The 25728-nt window shown below is 37.4% G+C and overlaps 1 protein-coding gene and 1 long non-coding RNA gene across 2 annotated transcripts; one reads left to right on the forward strand and one right to left on the reverse strand.

Annotated features, from left to right (window-relative positions):
- Nucleotides 1-1476: 1476 nt before the first annotated feature.
- Nucleotides 1477-3485, reverse strand: LOC127411719 (uncharacterized). The gene is made up of 4 exons (XR_007892331.1): nt 3447-3485; nt 2819-3309; nt 2482-2546; nt 1477-2367 (listed from the first exon to the last, which is right to left on the reverse strand). It is a non-coding gene; the product is annotated as an uncharacterized LOC127411719 (long non-coding RNA).
- Nucleotides 3486-16946: 13461 nt separating this feature from the next.
- nitr7b (novel immune-type receptor 7b) lies at nt 16947-19377 on the forward strand. Its single transcript, XM_051645484.1, has 6 exons — nt 16947-16996; nt 18019-18375; nt 18488-18538; nt 18689-18826; nt 18966-19000; nt 19144-19377. Exons 1-6 carry the CDS (start codon nt 16957-16959, stop codon nt 19258-19260), a joined length of 738 nt encoding a protein of 245 aa, XP_051501444.1. The 5' UTR covers nt 16947-16956; the 3' UTR covers nt 19261-19377.
- The last annotated feature ends 6351 nt before the right edge of the window (nt 19378-25728 follow it).

The raw sequence follows: 25728 nt of genomic DNA on the forward strand, positions 1-25728 counted from the left end.
CCCAGTCTGCCCCTGCTGTGAGCGCCAGTTCCCCTCTGGCTAAACAGCTTGAAAATAATGCCAATATTTGTTGTTTATATGTAGTACAAGTCAGTTAAAATTAGTGAACTAAGTGAGTGTTGGGGCCAATGTTTAAACTAAAATATTTTGTATGAACTGTAAGATTAATGACTAAAGTCTTTGAAGTCCATCCTGAATTAACTGCAGAAGTGGAAGTGTGTATGGATGTATGGAATGTTGTGCCTTACGGAACCAGGGGCCTGCACTGCAGAGGCCTTGAGACCTGAGGTAGGTAGGGGGTGGAGGGGTCATTGAATGTTGTCTGCATGTTATGACCTGTAAAGGAGGAAGGTCTTGGTGGAAAAGCCTGAATACTTACTAAAACTCAGACGTTTACCCACTTTTTGAGGTGGATCATTGTCAGGATCTCCTATTCAGACTCTTTAAACTAGTATACCCTTAGATGTGCTTGACATGATTACTTGTTTTCTTTGTTTCAGCCGATTTGCTTTGGGTAAGTGCATGATTTGCATGAACATTTGTTACACAGATACTTGATCTGAAATGCCCCACAAAGCCTGACCATCTGATTGGTTAGTGCCTGGTATATTTTTATTCCTCTCTTTTATATATATATATATATATATATATAAACCTTTGAGATTTGTGATAGCATTATCAATAAGCTTACATAAAGGCTGCACTTTGTAGATAATCTGTTTAGAAATGAAGGCTATGATCATTGTGTTCCTTTTTTGGGCATCCTTGGACTGAACTCTAGTTCCTATAGAAAACACTTATGTAAACATACCAGTGTCCTGGTCAGTGGTCATATGCACTGATGTACTGCAGAGAGCATTACGATGACTTGCCCACCATCAGCAATGAAGCAAAACAGCTCTCAAATAAGTCACAAGCCATTGATTAATTTTTATGGATTGGTCTTTAGAGAAATCCTAAAAACATGGAGTTGGTCTGAAGGTGAGGAGGCAGCAATTAGCAAATGGGACATTGGATGACTGAGTGCTTTGTTTAATAACTGTGGCTGTGTAACAGTATCCAACTCTAAATTCCATGATGGTCCTTGCTCTTGCTATGCACTATTGTATTATTATTATTTATTTTTTAATTATTATTGGTTTGCTGTGGTTGAACTTAACTTATTTACTTTCACTCAAATATGCTTGAACTTTTGATTAAAAGTTTTAATCAGTATCCATAATTTCAATAAAGAATAATTTTAGTACTTTATACACACCTGTACAAGACTTAAAAAGTATAGTAACAACACTACTGTTCCATTACAAGTCTTCTTTGTGAGTTAAATATCCTTCATTTACACATGCAATTTCAAGCATACCATATGAGCACAAAGAGTGATTAAAACCCATATAAACTGACAATGCAAATGTAATGTGTTGTGGCAATCTAAAAACATTTAGCCTTTTATTATCATTATTATTACGGTCATGCGGCCATGACACATTTTATTTTTTATTTTTTTTCTGCATCTAACCCCCAATAATAATAATAAAGGTTGGACACCTGTTGTTTTACCAATTAGAAATTAGCAAAAGGGGTGAAATTACTCTTGCACATTTTAACCACACTCCTGAGGTTACAGTTTAAGTGGTAAGTCTCTGTGTAAAAAGGATTTACAAAAATAATAATGTGATCTGTATTTGATTTGCCATCTGAACTAGGTTTTAACAGCATCACTCTTTGTACTAGACATCACACAGTTTAGGGATGAATTGTGGAGGGTTCAATTTACTTTGAAATTAGAGCATTTCTAAAATGAAGGCTCGAGGGTTCTATCACATAGCCTTGCAATGTTGAGTAAAAGTGATGAAATCAAGATAGAAATACAACATTGAATAATACTATTATATTCAACATAATAAAAAATAAAGATAAAAAAAATACACTTAATACTATTAAACTGTTTTTGGGCCAGTGACGTAGGCTTTCAGACATGTAAACAATCAGTTTTAAAGACTAATATCTGGAAAAGCTTAATGTGAAGCCCATAATCTATATGATGCAACCTGTATGGTTGATGGAATTCTGTTGAAGATAAGGAACACCATATTTTCCAAGTCTTAGGTAATTAAACAATTTAATATAAATACTTATTTCAGTCCAATCATGTCATGTGTCAACAGTCTTTAAACAATAAAAAAAAAAAAAAAATTTATAAAAAATAAATTAGTTCTCATCAGTAATGTTTGAGATTTTACATTTTAGGCTGGAATACACTGTGTCCTTTATTTTATTCTCTCTCTGCACACTCACAGAGCCCTCTGTGTTTGTGTTGTCCCCAGGAAACTGTAGCATTGTGTAGTTCAGGTCCACAATATCTTGATCCTAGGGTAAACAAAGAATGTATTCTTCTCTGTGAATTCATGAAGGTTATACTGGGGTACTGAATTGTGAATGAACAAACTTAAATCTGAAGTACAATTTTAGCCCACTACTGACATTAGAGTGATTTGGTTGAGGTGGGTCACCGTCCAACGGAGTGTGTTGAACCCGTCTCTGCTGTGCTGAAAAATAAAATTGAGGGGGATAGAAGAATAAAGAACTATAAAGGAAAATATTAAACTTACAGTTTTGATTGAATGCCCACTGATGAGCTTTGCTAAATCTTTTGAATAGATCACTCCAACAACATTCAATTAAAGTGTAGCAAGGCTATCATATTTCTGCTGTATTATATACTACTGTACATTGCATCACATCAACATTAAAAGTGCTTATAATTTAACATTTAATCAAGCAGCAAGAAACAAAATTAAAACATTGAAATGTACTTTACCAGCACACTGTTCACATTTTCTTCTCAGTCTTTCACATAGAATTATGTTCACTGTTCCACTGAAGAGCAAAATTAGAATATTGCAGACAAACACCACATGGAAGAGTGCTGAACATGGTTCATTTTCTAAAACACAGAAACATGTTTCATGTACAACAATGTTTTAAGTACAAATGAGTTGGGGGGAAAAGTGGAATTTGACCAAATCAAATAATGATTCTGATAAAATAAATATAAATATTGACATTTGCTATTTTAACCAGTTTCTCTGTGGCATTTTTTTATTTTTATTTTTTTTAACCAATTTATTCATCCTCAAATAATGTTGTAATTTACTTTCAACATGTAAACACATTTTAAGGAGAGTGATAATTTGTGTAATAGTAATACTTGTAATATTAAAGTCATTATACTTTGTGTATGTACATTACAGATGCTTAAGGCATTTTACATGTGCAAATATTTTAGAAACATTACCAGCCATTTGTCACCTAGAACAAAAACATAAAATTTGAAAGTTGCAGTTAAATTAAGAAATAAATACATGTATTTCTTCAACATAATGGTTACACAAATATTCAAGGACATCATGTCATATGCAGGTAGGTAGAAATTTTTCTTTACTTACATTTCTATAAAACTTGAGTGAACAACGAGTGAGAGATCATCACACAGTCAATCTTCTAAAGGGTTAGGCTATGAGCAAAGTTTTATATAGGACACCATCTCCAGTGTGAAAGTCATGTACCTCAAGGAGAGCAAAGTGCATGGGTGTGGGTTTGGTTTGAATGGTAAGCACTTGATATTTTTTACATATCTGATGCTTTCTACTGCAGTAGTTCTCACGGAAAAGCAGTCATAGCACAGTTTGCTATGTATGACACCCTTATTTCCTCCCTCAGCTGTACCAGTCATTAGATCAATGTCACCAGCCTTCTAAATTAAAATCACCTGCTCCTAATTACTGCACATCTGTGTCTCATCAAATGGACTGATACTTCTGGGTATCTATATAATATATATATATATATATATATATATATATATATATATATATATATATATATATATATATATATATATATAGATATATGCCCTCAGTTTTAGTTGGAATTCAGGTAACATTAGTCTCATACAGTACTGCTCTTGATTTAGTTTTTGGCCACTGTTGCCAGTGTTGTCGTTCTTTTATTCATACAAGCAAGGCTTTCTCATACCCCTTTGTTTAATTAATGCCATGCCTGCGACTGCATTCCTCTGACTATGGAAGCATCATTACACTATGGCAGAGGTTCCCAAATGTTTTTTAATTTACGGCACCCCTTAATAGTGCCCCCACCCCCCCCTGGCACCCCAAATGCTAAAAAATAAAAAACATATGCTATTTATAACACTCAAAACATCACTATTAATAAAGATCAATATTAACAAATTAAATTAAAAAAAAAAATTTAGTCGGGGCCTGGGTAGCTCAGCGAGTATTGATGCTGACTACCACCCTTGGAGTCACGAGCTCGAATCCAGGGTGTGCCGAGTGACTCCTGCCAGGTCTTCTAAGCAACCAAATTGGCCTGGCTGCTAGGGAGGGTAGAGTGGTTCTTGCTCTCTCAGTAGGAATTTGTGCATGGATCGCGGTGAGTCTCCACGGTGTCATGCACAGCGAGCCATGTGATAAGATGCGTGGATTGATTGTCTCAGAAGTGGAGGCAACTGAGACTTGTCCTCCGCCACCCAGATTGAGGTGAGTAACCATGCCATCATGAGGACCTAGTAAGTAGTGGGAATTGGGCATTCCAAATTGGGGAGAAAAGGGGCTCAAATAAAAAATTTAAAAAAAAAAAAACCCATATATATATATATATATATATATATATATATATAACAATGTAGCCTTCAAGTGTTTCTCAAGTAATCATTGCTTCAAGTTTTTATAGTTATTTAAGGGCCATTAATAGAGTAAATAGTGCTTTAGGTTTTTCAGTAACAGCAGCAATTAAACATTTGAGACATTAATATGGATTTTATGCAGTCAGACTTTGACTAAGAAACAAATCGGTCACTGAAATATGTTAGGCTAACAGCTACTAAAGTTATTCAGCCAAGGACATTGAATGCTTTTCTCTTTTTCTTGTCAATATTATTGTTTGAATAATGTCTATTAGGCTGCATTTACACATCGGACCCATCAGATATTTTGAGATATATGACTTTTGTACTGTCTGCTTACACTCATGTAGTGTAATACATTAATTGCTGTGTTTACATTTAAATCAATTCTAGATGGTGCAGGATTTTGTCATATCCTCTTACACTCTTAATATATTAGTGGTTGTTTACATTAAATGCCCAAGCATTTTGGGGGCCCTAAGTAGATTTTCAAACTGGGACCCACCTACCGACAGGTACACCTAACCAAACACCCCAACATCAATAACTAAGCAAGCTTAAACTGTGAAAATAAACAAGCACATTTATTCAAAAGTAAAGCTTAAAAATATAAACTATTTGTTTTTAGCACAGATATAATTGCTTCAGAAGTACAAAAATGAAACAAACTAATCAAACACACTGATCACATGCACTAATTAATAAATATCTTTAATGAAATTCCAAGACATACACAGAGTATGTAGTATAAGTATTGTGACGGAACTAAATATGTCGCTGTCAGCGGGACCAAATGCAAATGTGATTTGTCGCGTAATGGTGCCTCTTCACTGTTGCCTTTAAATTCTGCTTTAGAGAGACTGGTTTCTTCACAGCATGCACACAATGGTGTCATCACAGGTCCAGGGACCAGATAAACACGTTGCCATCATGACCCTCGCTCTCCAAGCCGCTTCAGTGCCCAACCTTTAGTGAGCCTCCGATCATGACGTGGACACGAGTTTACTTTCAGTTATATTGCACTCTCCTGTGACGAGGAGGAGGGTGGGGCCGGGCCGTGAGTGCACACGGCCGGCCCCCAATCAGGCTAATCAGTCGAGGAGAGGGAAAAAGCCAAGCCAGATGCAGCAGTTCGGGAGAGAGAGAGAGCCACATGCAGCTGCCACGTTTGTTTATGTTTGTGTCTTTAAGTTTTCATTAAACATTATTTGCCGGTTCCTGCATCCTCCTTGCCCATTTTAAACCCTGTTACATTGGTGCTGAAACACAGGCAGGAGGAGGGATGCGCTGTTGTGGAGTCCTCGCCACTGCCATCCACCTAAAGGAGCAGCGGTGGCCGTCCGCCGGGGGACGGAGGAGTCACTGCCAGCCGCCTGGACACGGAGGAATGGCTGCCGTCCGTGAAGGGAGGGGCTCGCTGCTGGCCACATGGAGCGGTGGAGCCACTGACGGGGCGGAGGGGCTCACTACCGGCCGCCAGAACACGGAGGGGTGTTCCATCAGCCAGGTGTCAGAGGACTTGCTGCTGTCCGCCCAGGGAGGAGGAATGGTCAAGGACCAGGCGACGGCATGTCTGGGAACTGGTGAGCAATTTTTTTCTCTCTCTGCCCTCGGCGGGGGGTGGGGGGTGTACGTCATGCGAGGGGTTCCGCGGCCTGAGGCAAAGGAGGGAGGAGTGTGACGAGGAGGGTGGAGCCGGGCCGTAAGTGCGCATTTGCCAGCGCCCAATCGGGCTATTCAGCCGAGGAGAGGGATAAAGCTGAGCCGGATCCGGCAGTTTGGGAGAGAGAGCCACACATGTTTTCATTACATTATTTTGACTGTTCATCTGGTTCCCGACGCCTCCTTGCACATTTAAACCCCTGTTACATCTCCATAGACAATTTACAAATTTTGTATTCTTTTTAAATAAATGACTCATACAGCAACTGTCTGTATTCACTTACATGGGATGGATCTAGGGAGAAGAGTGAACTTGGCAAAAGGGGTACTCGACCACAGATCGCCTGCGTGTGGCCACGGCAGATCCTTAACATGTAATTATCAAATTCACATTTGTCTCCATGCCTTTTTCAACACTGATGTAATATTGTTTCGTAGTTTTGCTAGGATCCATCAGGCATGCGTATAGCATGGTCACAGGGCCCTATGCAGCCACTTATGTCACTAAATAGGTAGGGCTGGCATCAGGGCCGTAGCTAGTGGGGTGAAAGGTGGTAACGATTCAAGGGGCCCAAAATAAATTTGAAACTGTATCTCTTTAATAGGTAAGGGGCCCAGAGCAATATACAGTCAGGGGGACCAGAATTCCTTGCTATGGCCCTAGCCAGCACTACACACAGACATACGCAGGTGAGCGTTTGAAAGCAGCCGCTGTAGTCAAACAGAGCGTGGGTTCCAAACCGAATCGAGCGAGCACTCGGAACTGCTGGTACTTTTAACATAGGCGAGTATTAAAATATTTAACTGAGCAGAGATTCTACGGTATATATTTTTTTCTAGGAAATGTATCCATTAAGTGGCTGCACAGTTAAGATGACAAAAAAAAAAAAACTTTGATCAGAGTTATACATGCAGACCAAATATGCCATATATGATATAATAGTCTTTATATGTAATGTGATCGTGCAAAAACTAGAGTGAACATCGACAGGGCATTTTATTCCTGGAGGGACCTTCTTTTGGTTTTGGGGATCAAAACCAACCCTGATTTGGTGTTCTTATTGGACAGGTAAGCTTACATAACTGCAAAGCATGTGAAATATAATGATCAATGATTGATCTGTGTAATTTTAGCCAATTTGATCTTGCCTGCTAATGCTAACTAATTGCAAGCTACCTCGCTTCGTAACTTTCAAATAATTTCAACGATCTTCTCTTTATACGAAGTCAGGTTAATGTCAATCCATAATTACTCAGCAAGGTAAACTACAATAATACATTAAATGAATGCTAGACAATGTTCAAGATAATGCAAAAAGCTCCATTCATTAGTGTAACGTAACTTGGTTATACAGAAAATATATACATTCTATTATTATAAAATAGTGCATCAATATATCAAAATGACAGTTGTGATGGAATCACATCAATACTGAATTGTATCAACATATTTATAATGTTGAGTCTATTTTATAAACAGCTACTGTCATCATCCACCAAATTTAGCTAACAGCTATTGATAAAGCTGGCTAGCTAGCTAACGGCAACATAGGCTATCGTATAAATGCAGTCAATGTATCATGCAAAGAAAAGTGATATCTTCAAACTACAGTCTCACATAGTCAGACCTATATCCACACTTTGTTTTAGCCCTGTTCCAGCACTGGAGAGTCAAATATAATATGCAGTCTCAAAGTTTGTAGTAAAACAATCATAACTGTGTAATTTTAATTATACTACCTCATCTGTTAGCATGATGCTGGTGAATCACGTTCAGTCTCTTTGTACGTTACGTCATTGTTTTGGTCGATGCTCGCGTCCCTGTGGAGTGTGTGCGCGAGATCACGAGCAACAGGTAGCTGGCTACAGTTCACTTAACGGCCACAGGTGTCATTAATAACAAGGATTTCTGAATCTTACAACTTGCACCTTTAAAACTTAACAGAAAAGGCTCTTGATGGCCAAAAGCATAAACAGATCCAGATGGTGGCTCTGGTCTCTTTCTCTACTCTGACGCTCTGGCGTGCCTTTTCAGGTCTCCCTCCACCATCACTATAATGAGATACAGGTGTTAGAGGTAATTGCGACCCAGGTGACGAGCCTTACAGCTCTCCGTCTCCCGCAGATCGACACATGACCACGCCCCCCATGCCACAGTAGTCTTTTATAAGTAATTTTATAATTTTGTACCTAGAAGCATTTTAGAAATTTGTATACGAAGCAGTGCGAGTGGTGTGGATAGGCAAATTATTAATAAAAAATAATAAAATTGATGGTTGCAAACATAATACACAATAGGTTTTTGTTTATATACATACAGTTCGTTATTTTATTTCACATTTTAACAATGTCAAATATGTCCAAGGGTGTATTATTTAAGTATACTCTAAACTTAAAAATAATAATAATAATAAAAATTCTAAAAGCCCAAAAATACTGTCATACATACACTGCCATACATTTTCATACACTGTCAAGTAACAGTTAGCTTTTAGCACGTTTTAGCATATGATGTTCTCAGGAAACTTCTGATCACATAAATATGAGTTATGGATTTTCAGATCTTGTTTTCTTTTATTTTCACTTTACTGTAGTGCATATCTCTGCAAACAAGCACTGAACAAAATAGTTGATCACTTTCACTTGTGCCAGGTTACAGCAAAGGTAATGCGATACATTGAATGGAAATAAAAGGGGTATATGAATCATAAAAAATCCAAACTAAATCCAAAGAAGCTTTACTTCAGTATTCAACAGTTGCAGCCAATTGTAAAATAGGAGGTTCATTTGGCAATGGAAAAAGTGTTGGTAAGAATCTTTTTTGTGTGGTTTTGATGCAAAGACATGAAAAGAGGTCAATGTGTTGCAGTGTTGTGGGTAGGAAACATTCAAGCAATGAATAACAAATCAGTGCCAACAATGCAGACAGCATGATGTATTTCTGTTTTTTATTTATTTATTTGTACATTTCATGTTGTTATTTGTTAAAAAAAAAAAAAAAATAAAAATGTAAAATCACTTTATTGTCACTCAACCATATACACAAGTGCAGCAGTGGGTGAAAGTCTTGGGTGCAGTTCTGAGCAACATAGTAGTCATGACAGTGATGAGACATATACCAATTTACAATAAACAGATTTACACAACACAATTTACATATATAATATACACATAATTACACACAACACAGTACACAAATAATAATATACAATGTACAGTATACAATATATAATACACAGTATACAATAAAAAATATATATATATATATATATATATATATATATATATATATATATATATATATATATATATATATATGCAGTAAGGTTGTATAGTGTTGTATTGACATTCAGATAGGTTGATAGTCAGTTACCAGTGTGTTGTTAAGAGAAATATATTTTATGACAGTCCAGTGTAAGTTTAATAAAGTGCAGTGCTGATTTATGTTAGTCGTGAGAGATTAGAGTTCAAAAGTCTGACTGCTGGGGTGAAGAAGCTGTCATGAAGTCAGCTGGTGTGGGTCCTGATGCTGCGATACCGCCTGCCTGATGGTAGCAGTGAGAGCAGCCCATGGCTCGGGTGGCTGGAGTCTCTGATGATCCTCCGAGCTTTTTTCACACACCACCTGGTATATATGTCCTGGAGGGAGGGAAGCTCACCTCCGATGATGTGTCTGGCTGTTCGCACCACCCTTTGCAAGGCTTTGCGTTTGAGGGCGGTGCTGTTGCCATACCAGTATGTAGAACCGTGTGAGGATGTGGTGGTTCATTCCAAACGTCCTCAGCTGTCTTAGGAAGAAGAGGCGCTGATGAGCCTTCTTCACAATGGCCTCAGTGTGGACGGACAATGTGAGTTCCTTAGTGATGTGGACACAGAGGAACTTGAAGCTGCTGACCCTCTCCGCTGGTGCTCCATTGATGGTGATGGGGCTGTGTACTCTGTCTTTTCTCCTAAAGTTCACCACAAGCTCCTTGGTCTTACTGACATTGGTAAGTAAGTCAGTAGCACTTTATACTGTTTACCACTGTATACTGTGCCAGTACATAAAAAAAAAAATAAATAAAAAAATAAATTATTTATTGTCCCTACCTCCTGTGAAGTGACAGGCCTTTATCACATCTTTGCCCCATACAGAGAAAGGTTGCTTTGTACCATGGACTTGTGGTTTGTGGTGTTGTTGATCTACATTGCAGTGAATTAATCAAACCACTTGTGACACTCTAATAGCCATTGTCAGCAGATTCTTAAAAAAGACAAGACATGCTTTGTTAACTTATGCAGTGTTATTTTATATTGATAATCAGACATCACCATCTAGGGACTGAACTATGCCATTGGCTTGCTGCTTGTTGCAATAGCAGCTTTTATTTTTAAATAAATAAAAACTGTAGAGTTAGTTTTAAAATTGTTGCTATTATTACTCAACCAGAGTGGAGCTACAGTACAGTACAGTAGATAGAATTCCAGTGACACACCTCATTAAAGCTTTTGTTTACCAAAATGCATGTAAATTACAAGAGAGGTGATCTTGTTCAGTGGTACCTCTAGTTGTCGAGCACACAGTTGTGCATGGAAGAATCAACATAATTCCTGAATTTGGCATGGGAACGTACTCAGAACTTAAAAGATCAATAAGTAGTACAATAGAGTAGGCCTCTAACTTTTTAAACCTGTGCCTTATTTAATTTACACCCACAGTAAAGATGCATTTTTAGGTGCCATTGTAACTTTTTAGACCAAAACAAAATGTGTGGATCCAAATAATGATCTAAGCATTAAGTTAACAATTATAAATTCCAAAATCCTAAAAAATAAAAATAAAAAATAAATCCATGTAATCTGACAGCAGTATCAAAATGTAATAAAAAAAAAATAAAATAAAAAAAAAATGGTCAAATCACAAAAGGCTAGTGTGTACACCTAAAGAAACCATACTCTGAATAATAAAGCAAGGAATTGCTGCATGATTGCCGTAACTGGTAAGACTTTACAAAGATAATAAGAAAGTTATGACCATATATTCCAAAAAGAGTTAAAACAGGAAACAATTTAAAGGTATAATAATCAAAGAATAAGTCAGAATTCTGGAGAGGGAGCTCTCTGGTGGCGATTCAGCAGAAGGGTATGTATATTGCTGACAGCCATCCTTTAATCTTTAAATTTCATGTTTGTCTAAATTCTCTAAAATGGCCTTTTTTTATTTTTATTTACATGATGCTTGGTTGAACAAAGTTTTATTTAACATTTTCATATTTTCAAAAATGACAAAAAATAATAAATCAAGTCCTGAACCTTAATTCTTATTTTTCTCTCTTTGTGGTTATGTTTTGTGATACTGAAATGGTCTTGATAATCGTATCCTCGCTTGCATTTGTAGGCTACCACGAGGTTACTCACACCAAGGGTACATGACGTACCAACAGAGGGCAGTATGTCAATATACTGTATTACCCCCAAGGTTCTTTGTCTGATAAAGCCATAGCACCATAGTGCATTGTGCGTACATTTGTTTTAAATTCAATCTGTATGTTGTGTGATTATGACCCATAACCTTTCAATATGCAAATATTATCATCAGATTTACAGTTTAGAATTTTATGTTACATTTATAAAGGGTACAATTTAATTCAGATATTCAGATGTCAGAAAGCTGAAATATGCTAGCTTTCCCAGTATTAGACTTTAAATGTTACAATCCTAAAGATGTGTGAATTCAAAAAGAGAATGTAAAAACAATGTTGGGAATAAATAGTTTAAAAGCTATTTGATCATTTAGATAAAAGTACTCAGTCAATGTATAGTAAACTAATTTGAAAGATATTAAACAGCAAATTAAACTATGTGTACTGTAATTTAATCATGCATCTTGCATATACTTTTGGTCTGTAACATTTTACAGTCATCACAACATGCAATGAGAAATATTTAAATTGTGATAAAGGTTTTTTTTTTTTTTTTTTTTGGTATGTTTTCAGCCACATTAGGAGAAGGTGTGATTGTGTGATGGTGGGGCTCCAGTTAGAGAGTCAACAATGAGGAGCAGAATTTCCTGTAGACGTTAAGACAAGAAGAAGCCACTCAGTACAGACTGAGAACTGAGGTGAACTTTCACTTAGAGGTCTGCCATAGTGAACGGCCTATTTTCCTGAGGGGTAAAGACAGTAAATTGCTGCTCTTTCAGACTGTGAACTTTTAAGATGAACTTCTGCTGAAAGTGATTAAATATAAATATGATTTATAATTTTCATAAAATGTACATCGACATTGACACTCCACAAATAAATAAATGCTCTTAACATTGAAATATGAATATAAATGTAATGTACATCTGAGCCCTTCTATCTGAAGGACTCAGAAACACTCGTCACTTCTCTTTAATTTGGGTGAAACCAAAATCTTTTTACATGGCTGAGAAGCAGGGGCGGACTGGGAAGAGAAATCAGCCTTTGATTACTTAGAGACTGGCCCATAAGTTGTTGAGCGTTCTACTATTCTTTCAGGACATCTTTGCTTTGTTTACATGATACGTTTGGCCTTCCTAAGTCATATCTATTTCCTTATTTTAAAATCCAGAGTTTTGACCATATATCTTTAAGGATTTGTTTCTTTTGGATCTACATTATGTGTGATATCTGGGATCATCATTTAGCTCTGGGGTTGCAGTTGCAGAATATATATTTTTTATCATAAAATCTGTCCACCCCAAAAGAAACCAAAGAGCTCTTTGATAATCTTTATTTACCCTTAATCTATGCAGAGCACTGTATTATATCTTTTAATATTATGCACAAGATGCATTGAAGAGTAAGAACAGATATGCTGTAACTATAAGTGTTAGAAATTGTATTTGAAACTGAAATTATACAGTGGCTCCTTTAATCTGTCACTGGTCAACTCTAAAGCACATCCATAATTAGCATGAAAATGTTAGAAATTCCATCACTAATATTTATGTTTGTGTTATTTGTTTGCTATTTTAATTCAGCAATATAATGTTTGTTTTTTTCATAAATACTTTAGTTGCTCAGCAGTAAACTGGGTGTTTCTGTAATTAATCAGAAATGTTTGTCTGTTATGAAGGATGTTTTTGTGGTTTTGAGAGGGGCATGAAAATAGAAGCAAGGGGTCAGACTTGTGGTTGGAAAATGAACAAACCACAATGTGCACAAATAATGCATGCACAGAGATACACTGACGTACAAACAAACATGTCATAAGGTCTTTGTTTTTATTTATTTATTATTTATTTATTTTTACGTGCATTTTTTCGAATAGCCTAACCTTTACCAAAATTGTCAAATATATATTAAATTGTATTAATTAAAGTCCCTATATGACCTATTATTAATAAACTTTTAAATATATTTATAATAACTTTACTACTTCTTTATCTAGTAACTCTGAACTTAAGTAATAAGAAAGGTAACAAAAATATATGAATATATTTAAATGTACTGAGTATATCAATAAAACACTTTAATGATACAAATCACTCACAGGTGTTTATACTGGAATGTTTATGAATGTTTATGCTGGTCCGCTGAAGTTCACCTCAGCACTTCTCTCTCTGTACTGAGCAGATTTTCTCTGCCACACCTCTACAGGAAGTGATGCTGTTAACGCTCTCTGCCTTCTGGTTGGAGCCCACTGCCACATCCTCTGCTTATGCATTGTTTGTGCATGAACCTGTGGTTTATGCTATGGCCTAAACATGTAGTTCTAAAGAGATATTTCTAAAGATATGACAGTAGAAAGTTAATTTTAAAAACGAATTTGAAAAGTGTAAAAACATACGAATTATTTATGTGCCAATCAATTTATAATTAATAAGCGTGGCTGGGTTGGGTCCAATCACTGTCCTGTTTAATACATAGCTGTTTATATCCTTTCTGTCTTCACCTCTACAATATAGAAAAAATCCTGTTTTGAGTATAAAATTCTCATCAAATTATCTCCATTTTACATAAAGGTCACACATTTAAGGCCTGCAGGGAAGTGAAATGCAAATGAGTGGTTCACTTCCTGTCCTAGTTTTGTCATGCTCTATGGCATAGTAAAAATCAGGCCTTTCCTTTACCCTCATTGTATCCAGCACCTGGTTTACATTCCCAAGTCTCACAATTAGACTACTACAGGTTATATCAAATGATATAACATAAATCACAATATATACACCTTTTAAATTGTCACAATGAAAAAGCATATAATTTGAAATGTAAACATTAGGATGGGTATCTGTCCATGGTGCTGAAATCCTACTTATGAGGACATCTGTTGCAACAGAGTACCATCATTTGTTGCATGTGATCCTAATATTTTGATTAGATTTCTGTTTTATGTTTGTAACAAAAATGATTATATCTTGATTTGTATAGAAAAAAATGTAAGAAGATAGGAATTATGTTAACTTATTTATTTGCTTTGTGTAATCAACCAAATCCCCATTTACTATATATTTGTGATGGTTTGAAATTGTTACACTACATTGCAGGCCTCTATTTAAATTTAACACAAACTGCACAAAACCTCATGAGGTCAAACGTCACTCTCTTGCAGTTTAGTCAGCCACTATCACACCTATCATAAGAGGTTCAATGGAAAATTTCAAACGCGGAGGTGTGAGCACTGATGGCGGCAATGGCTATCTAATTCTTGTTCTTACTAAGTGCCTGTGAGCTTTTGTGGCCAAAATGAAAACCACACGTGTAAAAACTGTCATGCTACTGCTTCTGCAAACATCAGACAACAGAAACAATACTGGTGCCAATGTACACACACACACACACACACACACACACACACACACACACACACACATATATATATATATATATATATATATATATATATATATATATATATGTTGTTATTAGTCATTAATTTTCAACTTTTATTAGTAATTTAATACTGGTAAAAGTACTAAAAATTAATTAAATAAGAATGTTCTATAAATCTGTACTGAGTTATAAAATAATAAATTGTAATTTTAACAATCTATAAAATACATGAGACGAACCAACTACATGTATCAGCTATTAGCTACTAATGCAGTGCTAATTTAAACAGCTGTGAAGTTAAACCAAAACTCAATGCGTATGTTGGCCCGCTGAAGCTCACCTTCCCAGCGCTCATTCTACACTGAACTACTACTTCCTGTCACTGACCCTACAGGAAATGATTCTTTGTTTCCAAACTCTGCTTTGCGCCCTGTCACATTTTCACTTTACATGGAGATGCCTTTCTTTGAACATGGCCATGTAGTGTGTGTTGTGGTGTGTCTACAATTGTTAACTGTGCTAACAAAGCACTAAAAAAAAAAGATATTTGGTAGTTTTTTTTTTAGCAACAACTTAGAGCAGAGCAGATACTCTAAAAACAAGGAGTATTTAGACTTGTTAGCTTACTGTGAAAAATTAAGTCAGTCAGGCAGCCCATCTTTTGATTTGTATGAAAACATGTTTACTAGTAAAAACAGCCTTGATTTGGGTTTGCTTTTTTATATAAATACTCCATGAAACACTAAAAGCTATTTGTGCTTTTAACAGTTTGCCATATACGAATATAGGTGTAAACATGTTCATAAAACCTAATGATGAGACAGAAAGATCACAGAATCAACTTGCAAAAAATTATCACAGAATTGATTCACAGAAATGTCTCCACCTATTGGTTGACCTTTACTACTATTTGAAGTAAAGATAAATAATTACATTGTGAACATAATTAGTATACTTGTTTTATGGATGTAGGCCTTTTATAAGGTTTTGCAATTAAGGCATTACTTGGGTCTGCTTCTACAGTATGTACTTTTATCCATTTTCCCATTAACACTGAAAGAGATCAATTGCTACAGTAATTGTGGTAATTGAGTTTAATGGTGTTGACTTTAGCATTTGGAGTTATTGATAAAATAAAAATTAACTGTGTTTGTTTTTTAATTATTATTATTTATTTGTTTTTGTTTTTATGGGATTATATTAAAGAGGCAGATCTAGGTTTCCAGACTTATTGAAATCACAAATTCTAATCTCTTTCGCTCTCTTTCTCTCTCTCTCTCTCTCTCTCTCTCTCTCTCTCTCTCTCTCTCTCTCTCGCTATATTGAAAAGGTAACCTGCAAATGTTACCTTAAGGATCTATTAATACTTGTGTTGGTGGAACCTAATGTAGTCAGGTTGATGTAGTCATGCTAAATAATATTTATGCCTTGAATCATTTTTTTTACAGTGTAGAACCTCTCTGACAAGGAGTGGTAAAGTTTTTTTTATTTATTTATTTTTATTTTTTTTTCAAAGGGCAATAGTAAAGCATCGGAAATTAATTAGAAAAGTAATATAATTAGCTTCAAAAATATTTTTTCCATGTATTATTTAGAACTACCAACACATTGGAACAATAATTTTGGACAATCTGTGTACTATAATACAGTGGAAGTTATTGTTTTCTTATAAATATACACAGTCCTGTATGTTTTATTTAATATACACTGTATACAGGAACATGTACAGTATGAAAGCCACACCCCCTTGTAATAAATAAAGCTGAATCTGAATTCCCTCAGTTGAACTGTTTTGAATGGAACTTAACAAACATGATTCTTTCTGCAAAACCTCTGATATTCTTTTTAATAGGTGAATATACCTTTATGATGTCTGCTATATATGCTTATAATTTTGGACAGGGAAACAGATAAATTTGTGCATATATTTAGAATTCAAATATCAAGCAAGTTTGTAAATATTGTAACCGTGGGGTTTCATGAAAATGCTTCCATTTTGTATTTTTCTAATTCAGTAGTTCCTCTCAATTCAAATTATATTATCAGCATATCAATTTGAGAAAAAGTAATTACCAAATTAACATTAAATTAAGAATTTCTTTGTATTTGCTATGTTCTTCCTTTACTTCAATGACATGCACTCAAGCTGGCATGAACTACACAAGTTTGTGCAAAATCTGAATATCTATGTTATCCAGTATGATTTAAGAATGTTTCAATAACATATTCAAATGGGAACAGGAAAATCTGACTCTTCATTCAAGGAGTTAATATAGTGAATGTCACAAATATGTACATTTCATGACCTAGAAATAGCACAGAAAATTCAATATTACTTATTCATTTTATGTCATTTTAAATTTCTTTGTTTTAAAATTTTTAGAAATCCCAAAGCCTTCCATTTATTTCCAGGTTTCAATCTGGACTTTAAAACTCTACTGTACATATACTGTGTTTATTGCATGTGGACAGACCAAGACCAGACAGTTCCTTTACAATTTTAAGGCATCTTCCTGCTTGAGCTTACACATAAATATTTCACAGTACTTTAACATTGTTATACACAGTCAAGATTTTTAACTGATTTATTTATTTATTTATTAGATTTATGTAAATCTCAATGCTAAATATTTTGCAACAAAATGTGTTTTTAGATGCAATATGCAATTTAGGTAAATTATAGAATAGACATTTAGAAGCTGATGAAAAAGTGCTTCTTGTAGATGTACGTAAACATTTAATGTTTGAACTGTGTTAATATAGAAATGAATCCATCCAGTAATATATTATGTGATTCATGTGAGAAAAAAATGTTTTCATTAGAATAGGAATTGATGTCATAAGATATTTTTCAGCATTATTTATTGGTTTCAGGTGTCATCTTTATTAAATGGATATCTCCAGCTATTGTGAAAACGGTGGGCAGTGGAACTTCTGTCTCTCTTCTGTGTTCAAACATCTTGACAGAGCCCAGTTATATAGCCTGGTTCAAGCAGACCAAAAATGGTTCTCTACCATTTTGTGTTGTAACTCAATTTACGTACAAATCTCAGGCTGATCCTATTTATTTTAACGGCTTTAAAATGAATCACATAGAAATGGCAGTGAACGACACAATTTCATCTCTGAAGATTGTGAATGCGGAGGTCTCTGACTCTGGTATCTTTTTCTGTGGAAGTTTTCTGAGAAACCACATGGTATTTCACAATTCAACACAATTAGTGGTCAATGGTAAAAATTTACATAAACATAATGTAACTTTATATTAACTTGTCATAATCATCACATCAGAGTAATTGTTTACAAAATGTAATATTAATACATATTATTTTTATATTCAAAGGGATTGATCAGTCCATAGATGTAATTCCAAATAATCCAGAAAAGGATACTGGTATGTATCATGCTTATACAATCTAACAGGGAACACAAGTTAAGCACTTCTTCATTATGAACTGTATCAAACAATAATAATCTCCCATTCTTTCTCTTTCCTTTTTTTTGTATTTGCATTTATTTATTTATTTAATTAATTAATTTACAGATGTGACAGAAGTATCTTCGGGATCCTGCAATGTCTATTATACACTGACACTGATTTTGAGTTGCTTGGTTTTGCTTCCCACTGTTCTTGCGATTGTAGTCTTAATTAGGATGAAGGAAAGAAACAAGCAGACAGAAGGCACGTGAATAACTGCAAATATACACAACCCTAGTAAAAACCTTAAACCATTACATATTATCAAATATAATAATATAAGTTTACTAGTAATAGTGTACTATAATAATCAACATAATGATGACTGCCTTGTTTTGCTTAGATGTTGGCACCCAGTCCCCGTATCATCATGAAGAGGTGAATAAACAATTGAAAATTTTTTATAAAAATAAATGTATTTTATTTCTATAAAATATATATAATTTCATTAACAAATTTGTTACATGTATTAATATGTTTGCATTTTATTTATTTATTTTTTATTTTTTATTTTTTGCCAGGAGCAAAATCTCGACTTGAATTATGCAGCTCTAAGTTTCGCCAAGAAGAAGAGCAGGAGACCAGTAAGAAGTATGAGGGAGGTGGAGACAAATGTTGTGTATGCTGCAACAAGATGATCTACTAAATATTATTTCAGTGTATTCAGTTGTGATGAATAGATATCATAGAAAACTGTAATCACAGTGAATTACATTAGTTAGATATGTTGACAAGAGAAAGGATTTTGAATTAAATAAAGCACTTTTTTATTAAAGAACATAACTGTCATATTACATTTTTCATTTAGAAAAATAATCTGTCATGCTCAGCAAGGGGAAAAGGGCTAAATAACAGGCCATGGTTTTGTGAGGGAAACTTTAATACAAGAAGTAAAAAAATATCACACCCATCCATCCATCCATCTTCTAAAGCCGCTTGTCCTATATAGGGTCGCAGGTAGTGCTGGAGCCTATCCCAGCTGTCTCAGGCCAAAGGCAGGAAAACACCCTGGACAGGTGGCCAGTCCATCACAGGGCTAACACACACAGAGACATACACATTCACACTCTCACTCTCACCTATGTGCAATTTAGAATTTCCAATTCACTTAACCTGCATTTTTTTGGACTGTGGGGGAAACCCATCTGAGAGTCAATATTTTGCACATATAGCAACAGTTTCAGCCTTGAGTTTACCTGCATTTGATTTGTCAAAGGAATATGACTTAAAGATCATTATGAGTGACTTCCTGTTAGCCATTCTCAGAAACACACTTCCGAAGCGTTAAATACTGACACTAGCGCAGTATACAGACAATATACACATGCCAAAAGCACACTCTAGCATCTGTTTCCAGACATGGCAGGTCAGCCCAGGGCAGTCTCATAAGGGCGGCGTCACTGTTAATCTTCTGAAATCACTGTGTGTGTTTAATGGCAATATTTTAAATTACACTCATAAAAATATTTGTGTAGTGACATTATACAACCATTTCAATATTTTAAATCGTCTAACCCAACCCTATTCCTAAACCTAACCAATTATCAAAAATATAAAACATGTAACAGGCAGATACAAGTACAATCACAATAATTTTTTTTCAAAAAATGACAAAAAAGTACTATAAAACTATTGCAAACCATATGATTGCTTTGTGTGAGGAACAGAGTAAAAGTAAATATTTTAACTGGACTCAAGATGGCGCCGAGTATGGCTGCTGCGTTGCGAGCTCCGACACAACATGGTAGTGTTTTGTTTGTTTTGTTCACAATTCTTATGTTTTTTGTCTTGGATGTTGTCTGCCTTATTGTCTACGACAGACAAACACTTTTGGACATTGGTTCAGCAATTTCACACCGTAAACCGGACTTCAAATTCCTCAATGCCGACCTGCTGTTTACAAACACGCAAGCGGAGCCCTTTGTCTGGGCAGTCTGGATGCGGAAACGCAGGAGGAAAAGGGGAAACAGAGCCGGCGTTCTCATCAAAGTAAGACACCGTGCAAATCGACCCCCACTACCCAGTATTCTACTGGCAAATGTTCAGTCTCTGGATAACAAGCTCTGCGAGCTGAAAGCGCGGATCTCTTTCCAACGAGAGACGAGGGACTGCTGCATTATCTGCCTTACAGAAACTTGGATGTCTGAGGAGATTCCAGACTCAGCCATTGAACCCGCGGGGTTCTCCATGCACCGAGCGGACAGAGCGAAAGACCTCTCAGGTAAAAGCAGAGGTGGTGGTGTATGTTTTATGATCAACAAATCCTGGTGTGATCAGAGGAACGTACATTCTATCAAGTCTTTCTGCTCTCCTGATCTGGAATTTCTCATGCTTCTGTGTCGACCATTCTGGCTACCAAGGGAATTCACAGCGGTCATTATCACTGCTGTGTACATCCCGCCACAAGCCGACACAGACTGGGCACTCAAGGAACTGTATGGGAGTATAAGTGAGCAGGAAACCGCGCACCCTGAGGCCGCATTCATTGTGACCGGGGACTTTAATAAAGCCAGTTTCAAATCAGTCACACCAAAATACCACCAGCACATTAGTTTCAACACACGAGGGGACTGGGTTTTGGACCATTGCTACTCTCCCTTCCGGGATGGCTACAAATCCCTCCCCCGCCCACCATTTGGCAAATCAGACCACTCTTCCATTCTGCTTCTGCCCGCTTACAGGTAGAAACTGAAACAGGAAGCACCCACCCCCAGAACGATCCAGTGCTGGTCGGACCAATCAGACTCTATGCTACAGGACTGTTTTGATCACATGGACTGGGAGATGTTCCGGTCCGCCTCTAATGACGACATTTACACTGATAGCGTAATGTGTTTCATCAGAAAGTGCGTAGAGGACGTCGTTCCGACCAGAACAACACGGATCTATCCGAACCAGAAGCCATGGATTAATAGCGATGTTCGCGCGGCACTTAATGTGCGGACCTCCGCTTTCAATTCCGGGAATGCGGAGGAGCATAAACAATCCAGTTATGCCCTCCGAAAAACTATCAGAACAGCAGAACGCCAGTACAGGAACAAAATTGAAGGACAGTTTAACACCACCAACTCTAGAAGCATGTGGCAGGGAATTAACATCATCACGGACTTTAAAGGGAATAAAAACTCTGCCATGAACACCGCTGCCTCTCTCCCGGATGAGCGAAATACTTTTTATGCTCGTTTTGAGGGAAATAACACCGCCCTCACGGAGAGAGCTCTCGCGGCCGAAGCTACAGAGGTTAGTTCACTCTCCGTCTCTGTAGCAGATGTAACCCGATCCTTCCGACGGGTGAATATCCGCAAAGCCGCGGGCCCAGACGGCATTCCGGGCCACGTCATCAGAGAGTGCGTGAACCAGCTGGCTGGTGTTTTTACGGACATTTTCAACCTTTCCCTCTCTTTGTCTCTAGTCCCAACATGCTTTAAAACATCCACCATTGTGCCTGTTCCAAAGCAATCAAAAATAACTTGCTTAAATGACTGGCGTCCTGTTGCTCTGACCCCCATCATCAGCAAATGCTTTGAGAGACTAATCAGAGATTACATCTGCTCTGTGCTGCCTCTCTCTCTAGACCCATTGCAGTTTGCTTACCGCAACAACCGCTCCACTGATGATGCCATTGCATCTACAATACACACTGCTCTCTCCCACCTGGAAAAAAAGAACACTTATGTGAGAATGCTGTTTGTAGACTACAGCTCAGCATTCAACACCATAGTGCCCTCCAAGCTAGATGAGAAAATCCGGGCTCTGGGCTTAAACAGCTCGCTGTGCAGCTGGATCCTGGACTTCCTGTCAAGCAGACGCCAGGTGGTTAGAATAGGCAGCAACATCCCCTCATCACTGACCCTCAACACTGGAGCCCCACAGGGCTGTGTTCTCAGCCCACTCTTGTATTCCTTGTACACACATGACTGTGTGGCAACACATAGCTCCAATGCCATCATTAAGTTTGCTGATGACACGACGGTGGTAGGTCTGATCACACTGGTGTCAGGAGCACAACCTCTCCCTCAACGTCAGTAAGACAAAGGAGCTTGTGAGGACATCAGAAGAAAAGACAGAGAACACAGTCCCATCACCATCAATGGAGCACCAGTGGAGAGAGTCAGCAGCTTCAAGTTCCTGGGTGTCCACATCACTGAGGAACTCACATGGTCCATCCACACTGAAGTCGTTGTGAAGAAGGCTCATCAGCGCCACTTCTTCCTGAGACGGCTGAGGAAGTTTGGAATGAACCGCCACATCCTCACACGGTTCTACACCTGCACTGTAGAGAGCATCCTGACTGGCTGCATCTCTGCCTGGTACAGCAATAGCACAGCCCACAACCACAAAGCACTGCAAAGGGTGGTGCGAACTGCCAGACACATCATCGGAGGTGAGCTTCCCTCCCTCCAGGACATATATACCAGGCGGTGTGTGAAAAAAGCTCGGAGGATCATCAGAGACTCCAGCCACCTGAGCCATGGGCTGTTCTCACTGCTACCATCAGGCAGGCGGTATCGCAGCATCAGGACCCGCACCAGCCGACTTCATGATAGCTTCTTCCCCCAAGCAATCAGACTTTTGAACTCTTGATCTCCCACAATCAAAATACATCAGCACTGCACTTTATTACTCTTACTCTTATATCTCACACTGGACTGTCATAAATTATATTATTATTATATTATATTCTCTCTTAACAACTTACTATCAACCGACAGCCTGAATGTCAATACAGTACAATACAACCTACTGTACATTCTATATATACTACTATATATACTTTTTTTTATTGAATAATGTGTATCTATATTGTGTGTATTGTATACTGTACAGTGTATTTTATTATTTGTATATTGTGTTGTGTGTAATTATGTGTATTTTAGACTTTAAATTGTGCTGTGTTAATTTGATGTTATTGTAAATTGGTATATGTCTCATCACTGTCACGACTGCTATGTTGATCGGAACTGCACCCAAGAATTTCACACACCATTGCACTTGTGTATATGGCTGTGTGACAATAAAAGTGATTTGATTTTGATTTTATAATCATTGTTAATCTTTCCCATTCATGAAGGCATCGGATGAGTTCTAAAATACCGGTCACATCTCATTTAAAAAAATACTTCCTAACTTGAGATTTTTGCAATAGTTAACGAGACACGCGAGAGACAGTGGGCCAATTTTAGAAGTGCTGTATTTGTTATGCCTGATGCCGGGGGGCCATGATCATTGAATAAAGACTTAAATTTGGATCTGTTGTTCATGCAAAGCAATCAGTAAGCCAAATAATGTGTACATAAAACAACAAATTAAACATTAACCACTGTAAACAAATAAGTGTTGCTGATTAAACATAAAACACTGTGAATAAATGTCACCGACTTCAAATTAAATGAAAATTATATCCCAACATATTACAATGACAAATTTGTACTGCAGCATATCATTTCATGATGATAAAATTCAGATGCCCTTTGCTGCAGTCTATTGATGCCAAAGATTTTTCAATGAAGCAATGTGCTTACCCACTTTTGGTGTCTACAAATTGTTGTGCTCTTGCACAACAGTCAGTATTTGATGTTTTGGGAGTGAGAATGGTTTGCGATATGTGGATGTTGGAGAGATTGTTGATTTCTTGAGTTCCTGCCATTTCAGACAAATAGCTCTGTAACTCTGTTGTTGCTAGCTTAACTAACAATACAGTATCTCAAAGTTCTACATGAAACTGCTTGTTCTTCATGATATGAGGACTGATCTGATCTGCTATACAATTGACTATTCAATTGCGTGAGCTGACTCTTGTTTTATTTTGAGTTCTTGTATGTGACCAATATGTGAATATGTGAAACTAAAACTGCACTATAAGTGCATAACTTGTGACTAGCAAAAAAGGCACATTGCAGAAGCATCTAAATCCCCTCATAGTCCCACAAAGTTTTTGGAATAGCAGCTACAAAAGTCTAAATACTGTGTGTTCCTAGTCCTAGTAGACCACATTTCTTGGTTAAAACACCCAGGATCCAGAACACCACCTGTCCTGTAGAGGGAGCACAAAATCTCAAGACAAACAGCTAAATAAATAAATGGCTCCGACAGTCATTTATGTTTATTTTTTAGAGTCAATCTATTGAGCACAGGTGGATTCAAGATTAACTTGATCTGCACCATATTAAACAAATAGTTCCACTCAAAATGACAATTGTGTCATTATTTACTCAACCCAATGTCTCTCCAAACCTGCATAACACTCTTCCATGGAAAACAAATGTCTTTGACAGCTTTTTACAACATGACTTTACAGGTTATGGTAAGGCTTTGGGTTAGGAGTTTGTAATAACTACTTAAATGTTTCTGGAAATCATACACTTTATTCCTTTCACATCACATCCAATGTTTAATTCATATAATGTACACCGATCAGCCACAACATTAAAACCACCTGCCTAATATTGTGTAGATCCCCCTCGTGCCGCCAAAACAGTGCCAGCCCATAATGGGAGATGCTATTCTTCTCACCACAAAAATAGCCAGTGTTTACGACCGTCGTTATCACGGCAACCGGGCAATGAGCACCTAAGATTTAGACGCCGCGAACGCGGGCCCCCCGCACCCCCGCCCCGGTCGCACCACACTCACACCCACGGCCAGATAGTTGTGACAGACTATGAGGACGGTCAAAAAGTCCCTCCTTCCCCTTCGCCGACCCCCCTGACGCCGGGCACACTGAGCAAGGTAAGTGCTTCGAGGGTCCCCTCAGCACAGCCACGAGTTCGAGATGAAGCAAGGCTCCTCGACGTGGCATCTCCTGCTCCCTCTATCCGCGAGGCCCCACCCACAGGTACGTTAAACGCGATCGTCCCCTTAGTGCCCCTTGCCCGGAGCTTGGATGCGTGGCTAGCGTTTTCCAACCCGCCGTGGTGGTTGGCCAGGACCATCCGACTTGGCTACGCGATTCAGTTCACGAGGTGCCCGCCCCGGTTCAGCGGGTCCACTTCACTTCGGTGAGGGGTGAAAACGCTGCCACCTTGCGTGCGGAGATCACGACCCTTCTGCGCAAGGGCACGATAGAGCCTGTCCCTCCATCCGAGATGAAGAAAGGGTTGTACAGC

The sequence above is a fragment of the Myxocyprinus asiaticus genome, chromosome 2 (assembly GCF_019703515.2).
Source record: "Myxocyprinus asiaticus isolate MX2 ecotype Aquarium Trade chromosome 2, UBuf_Myxa_2, whole genome shotgun sequence".
NCBI classification, from domain to species: Eukaryota; Metazoa; Chordata; class Actinopteri; order Cypriniformes; family Catostomidae; genus Myxocyprinus; species Myxocyprinus asiaticus.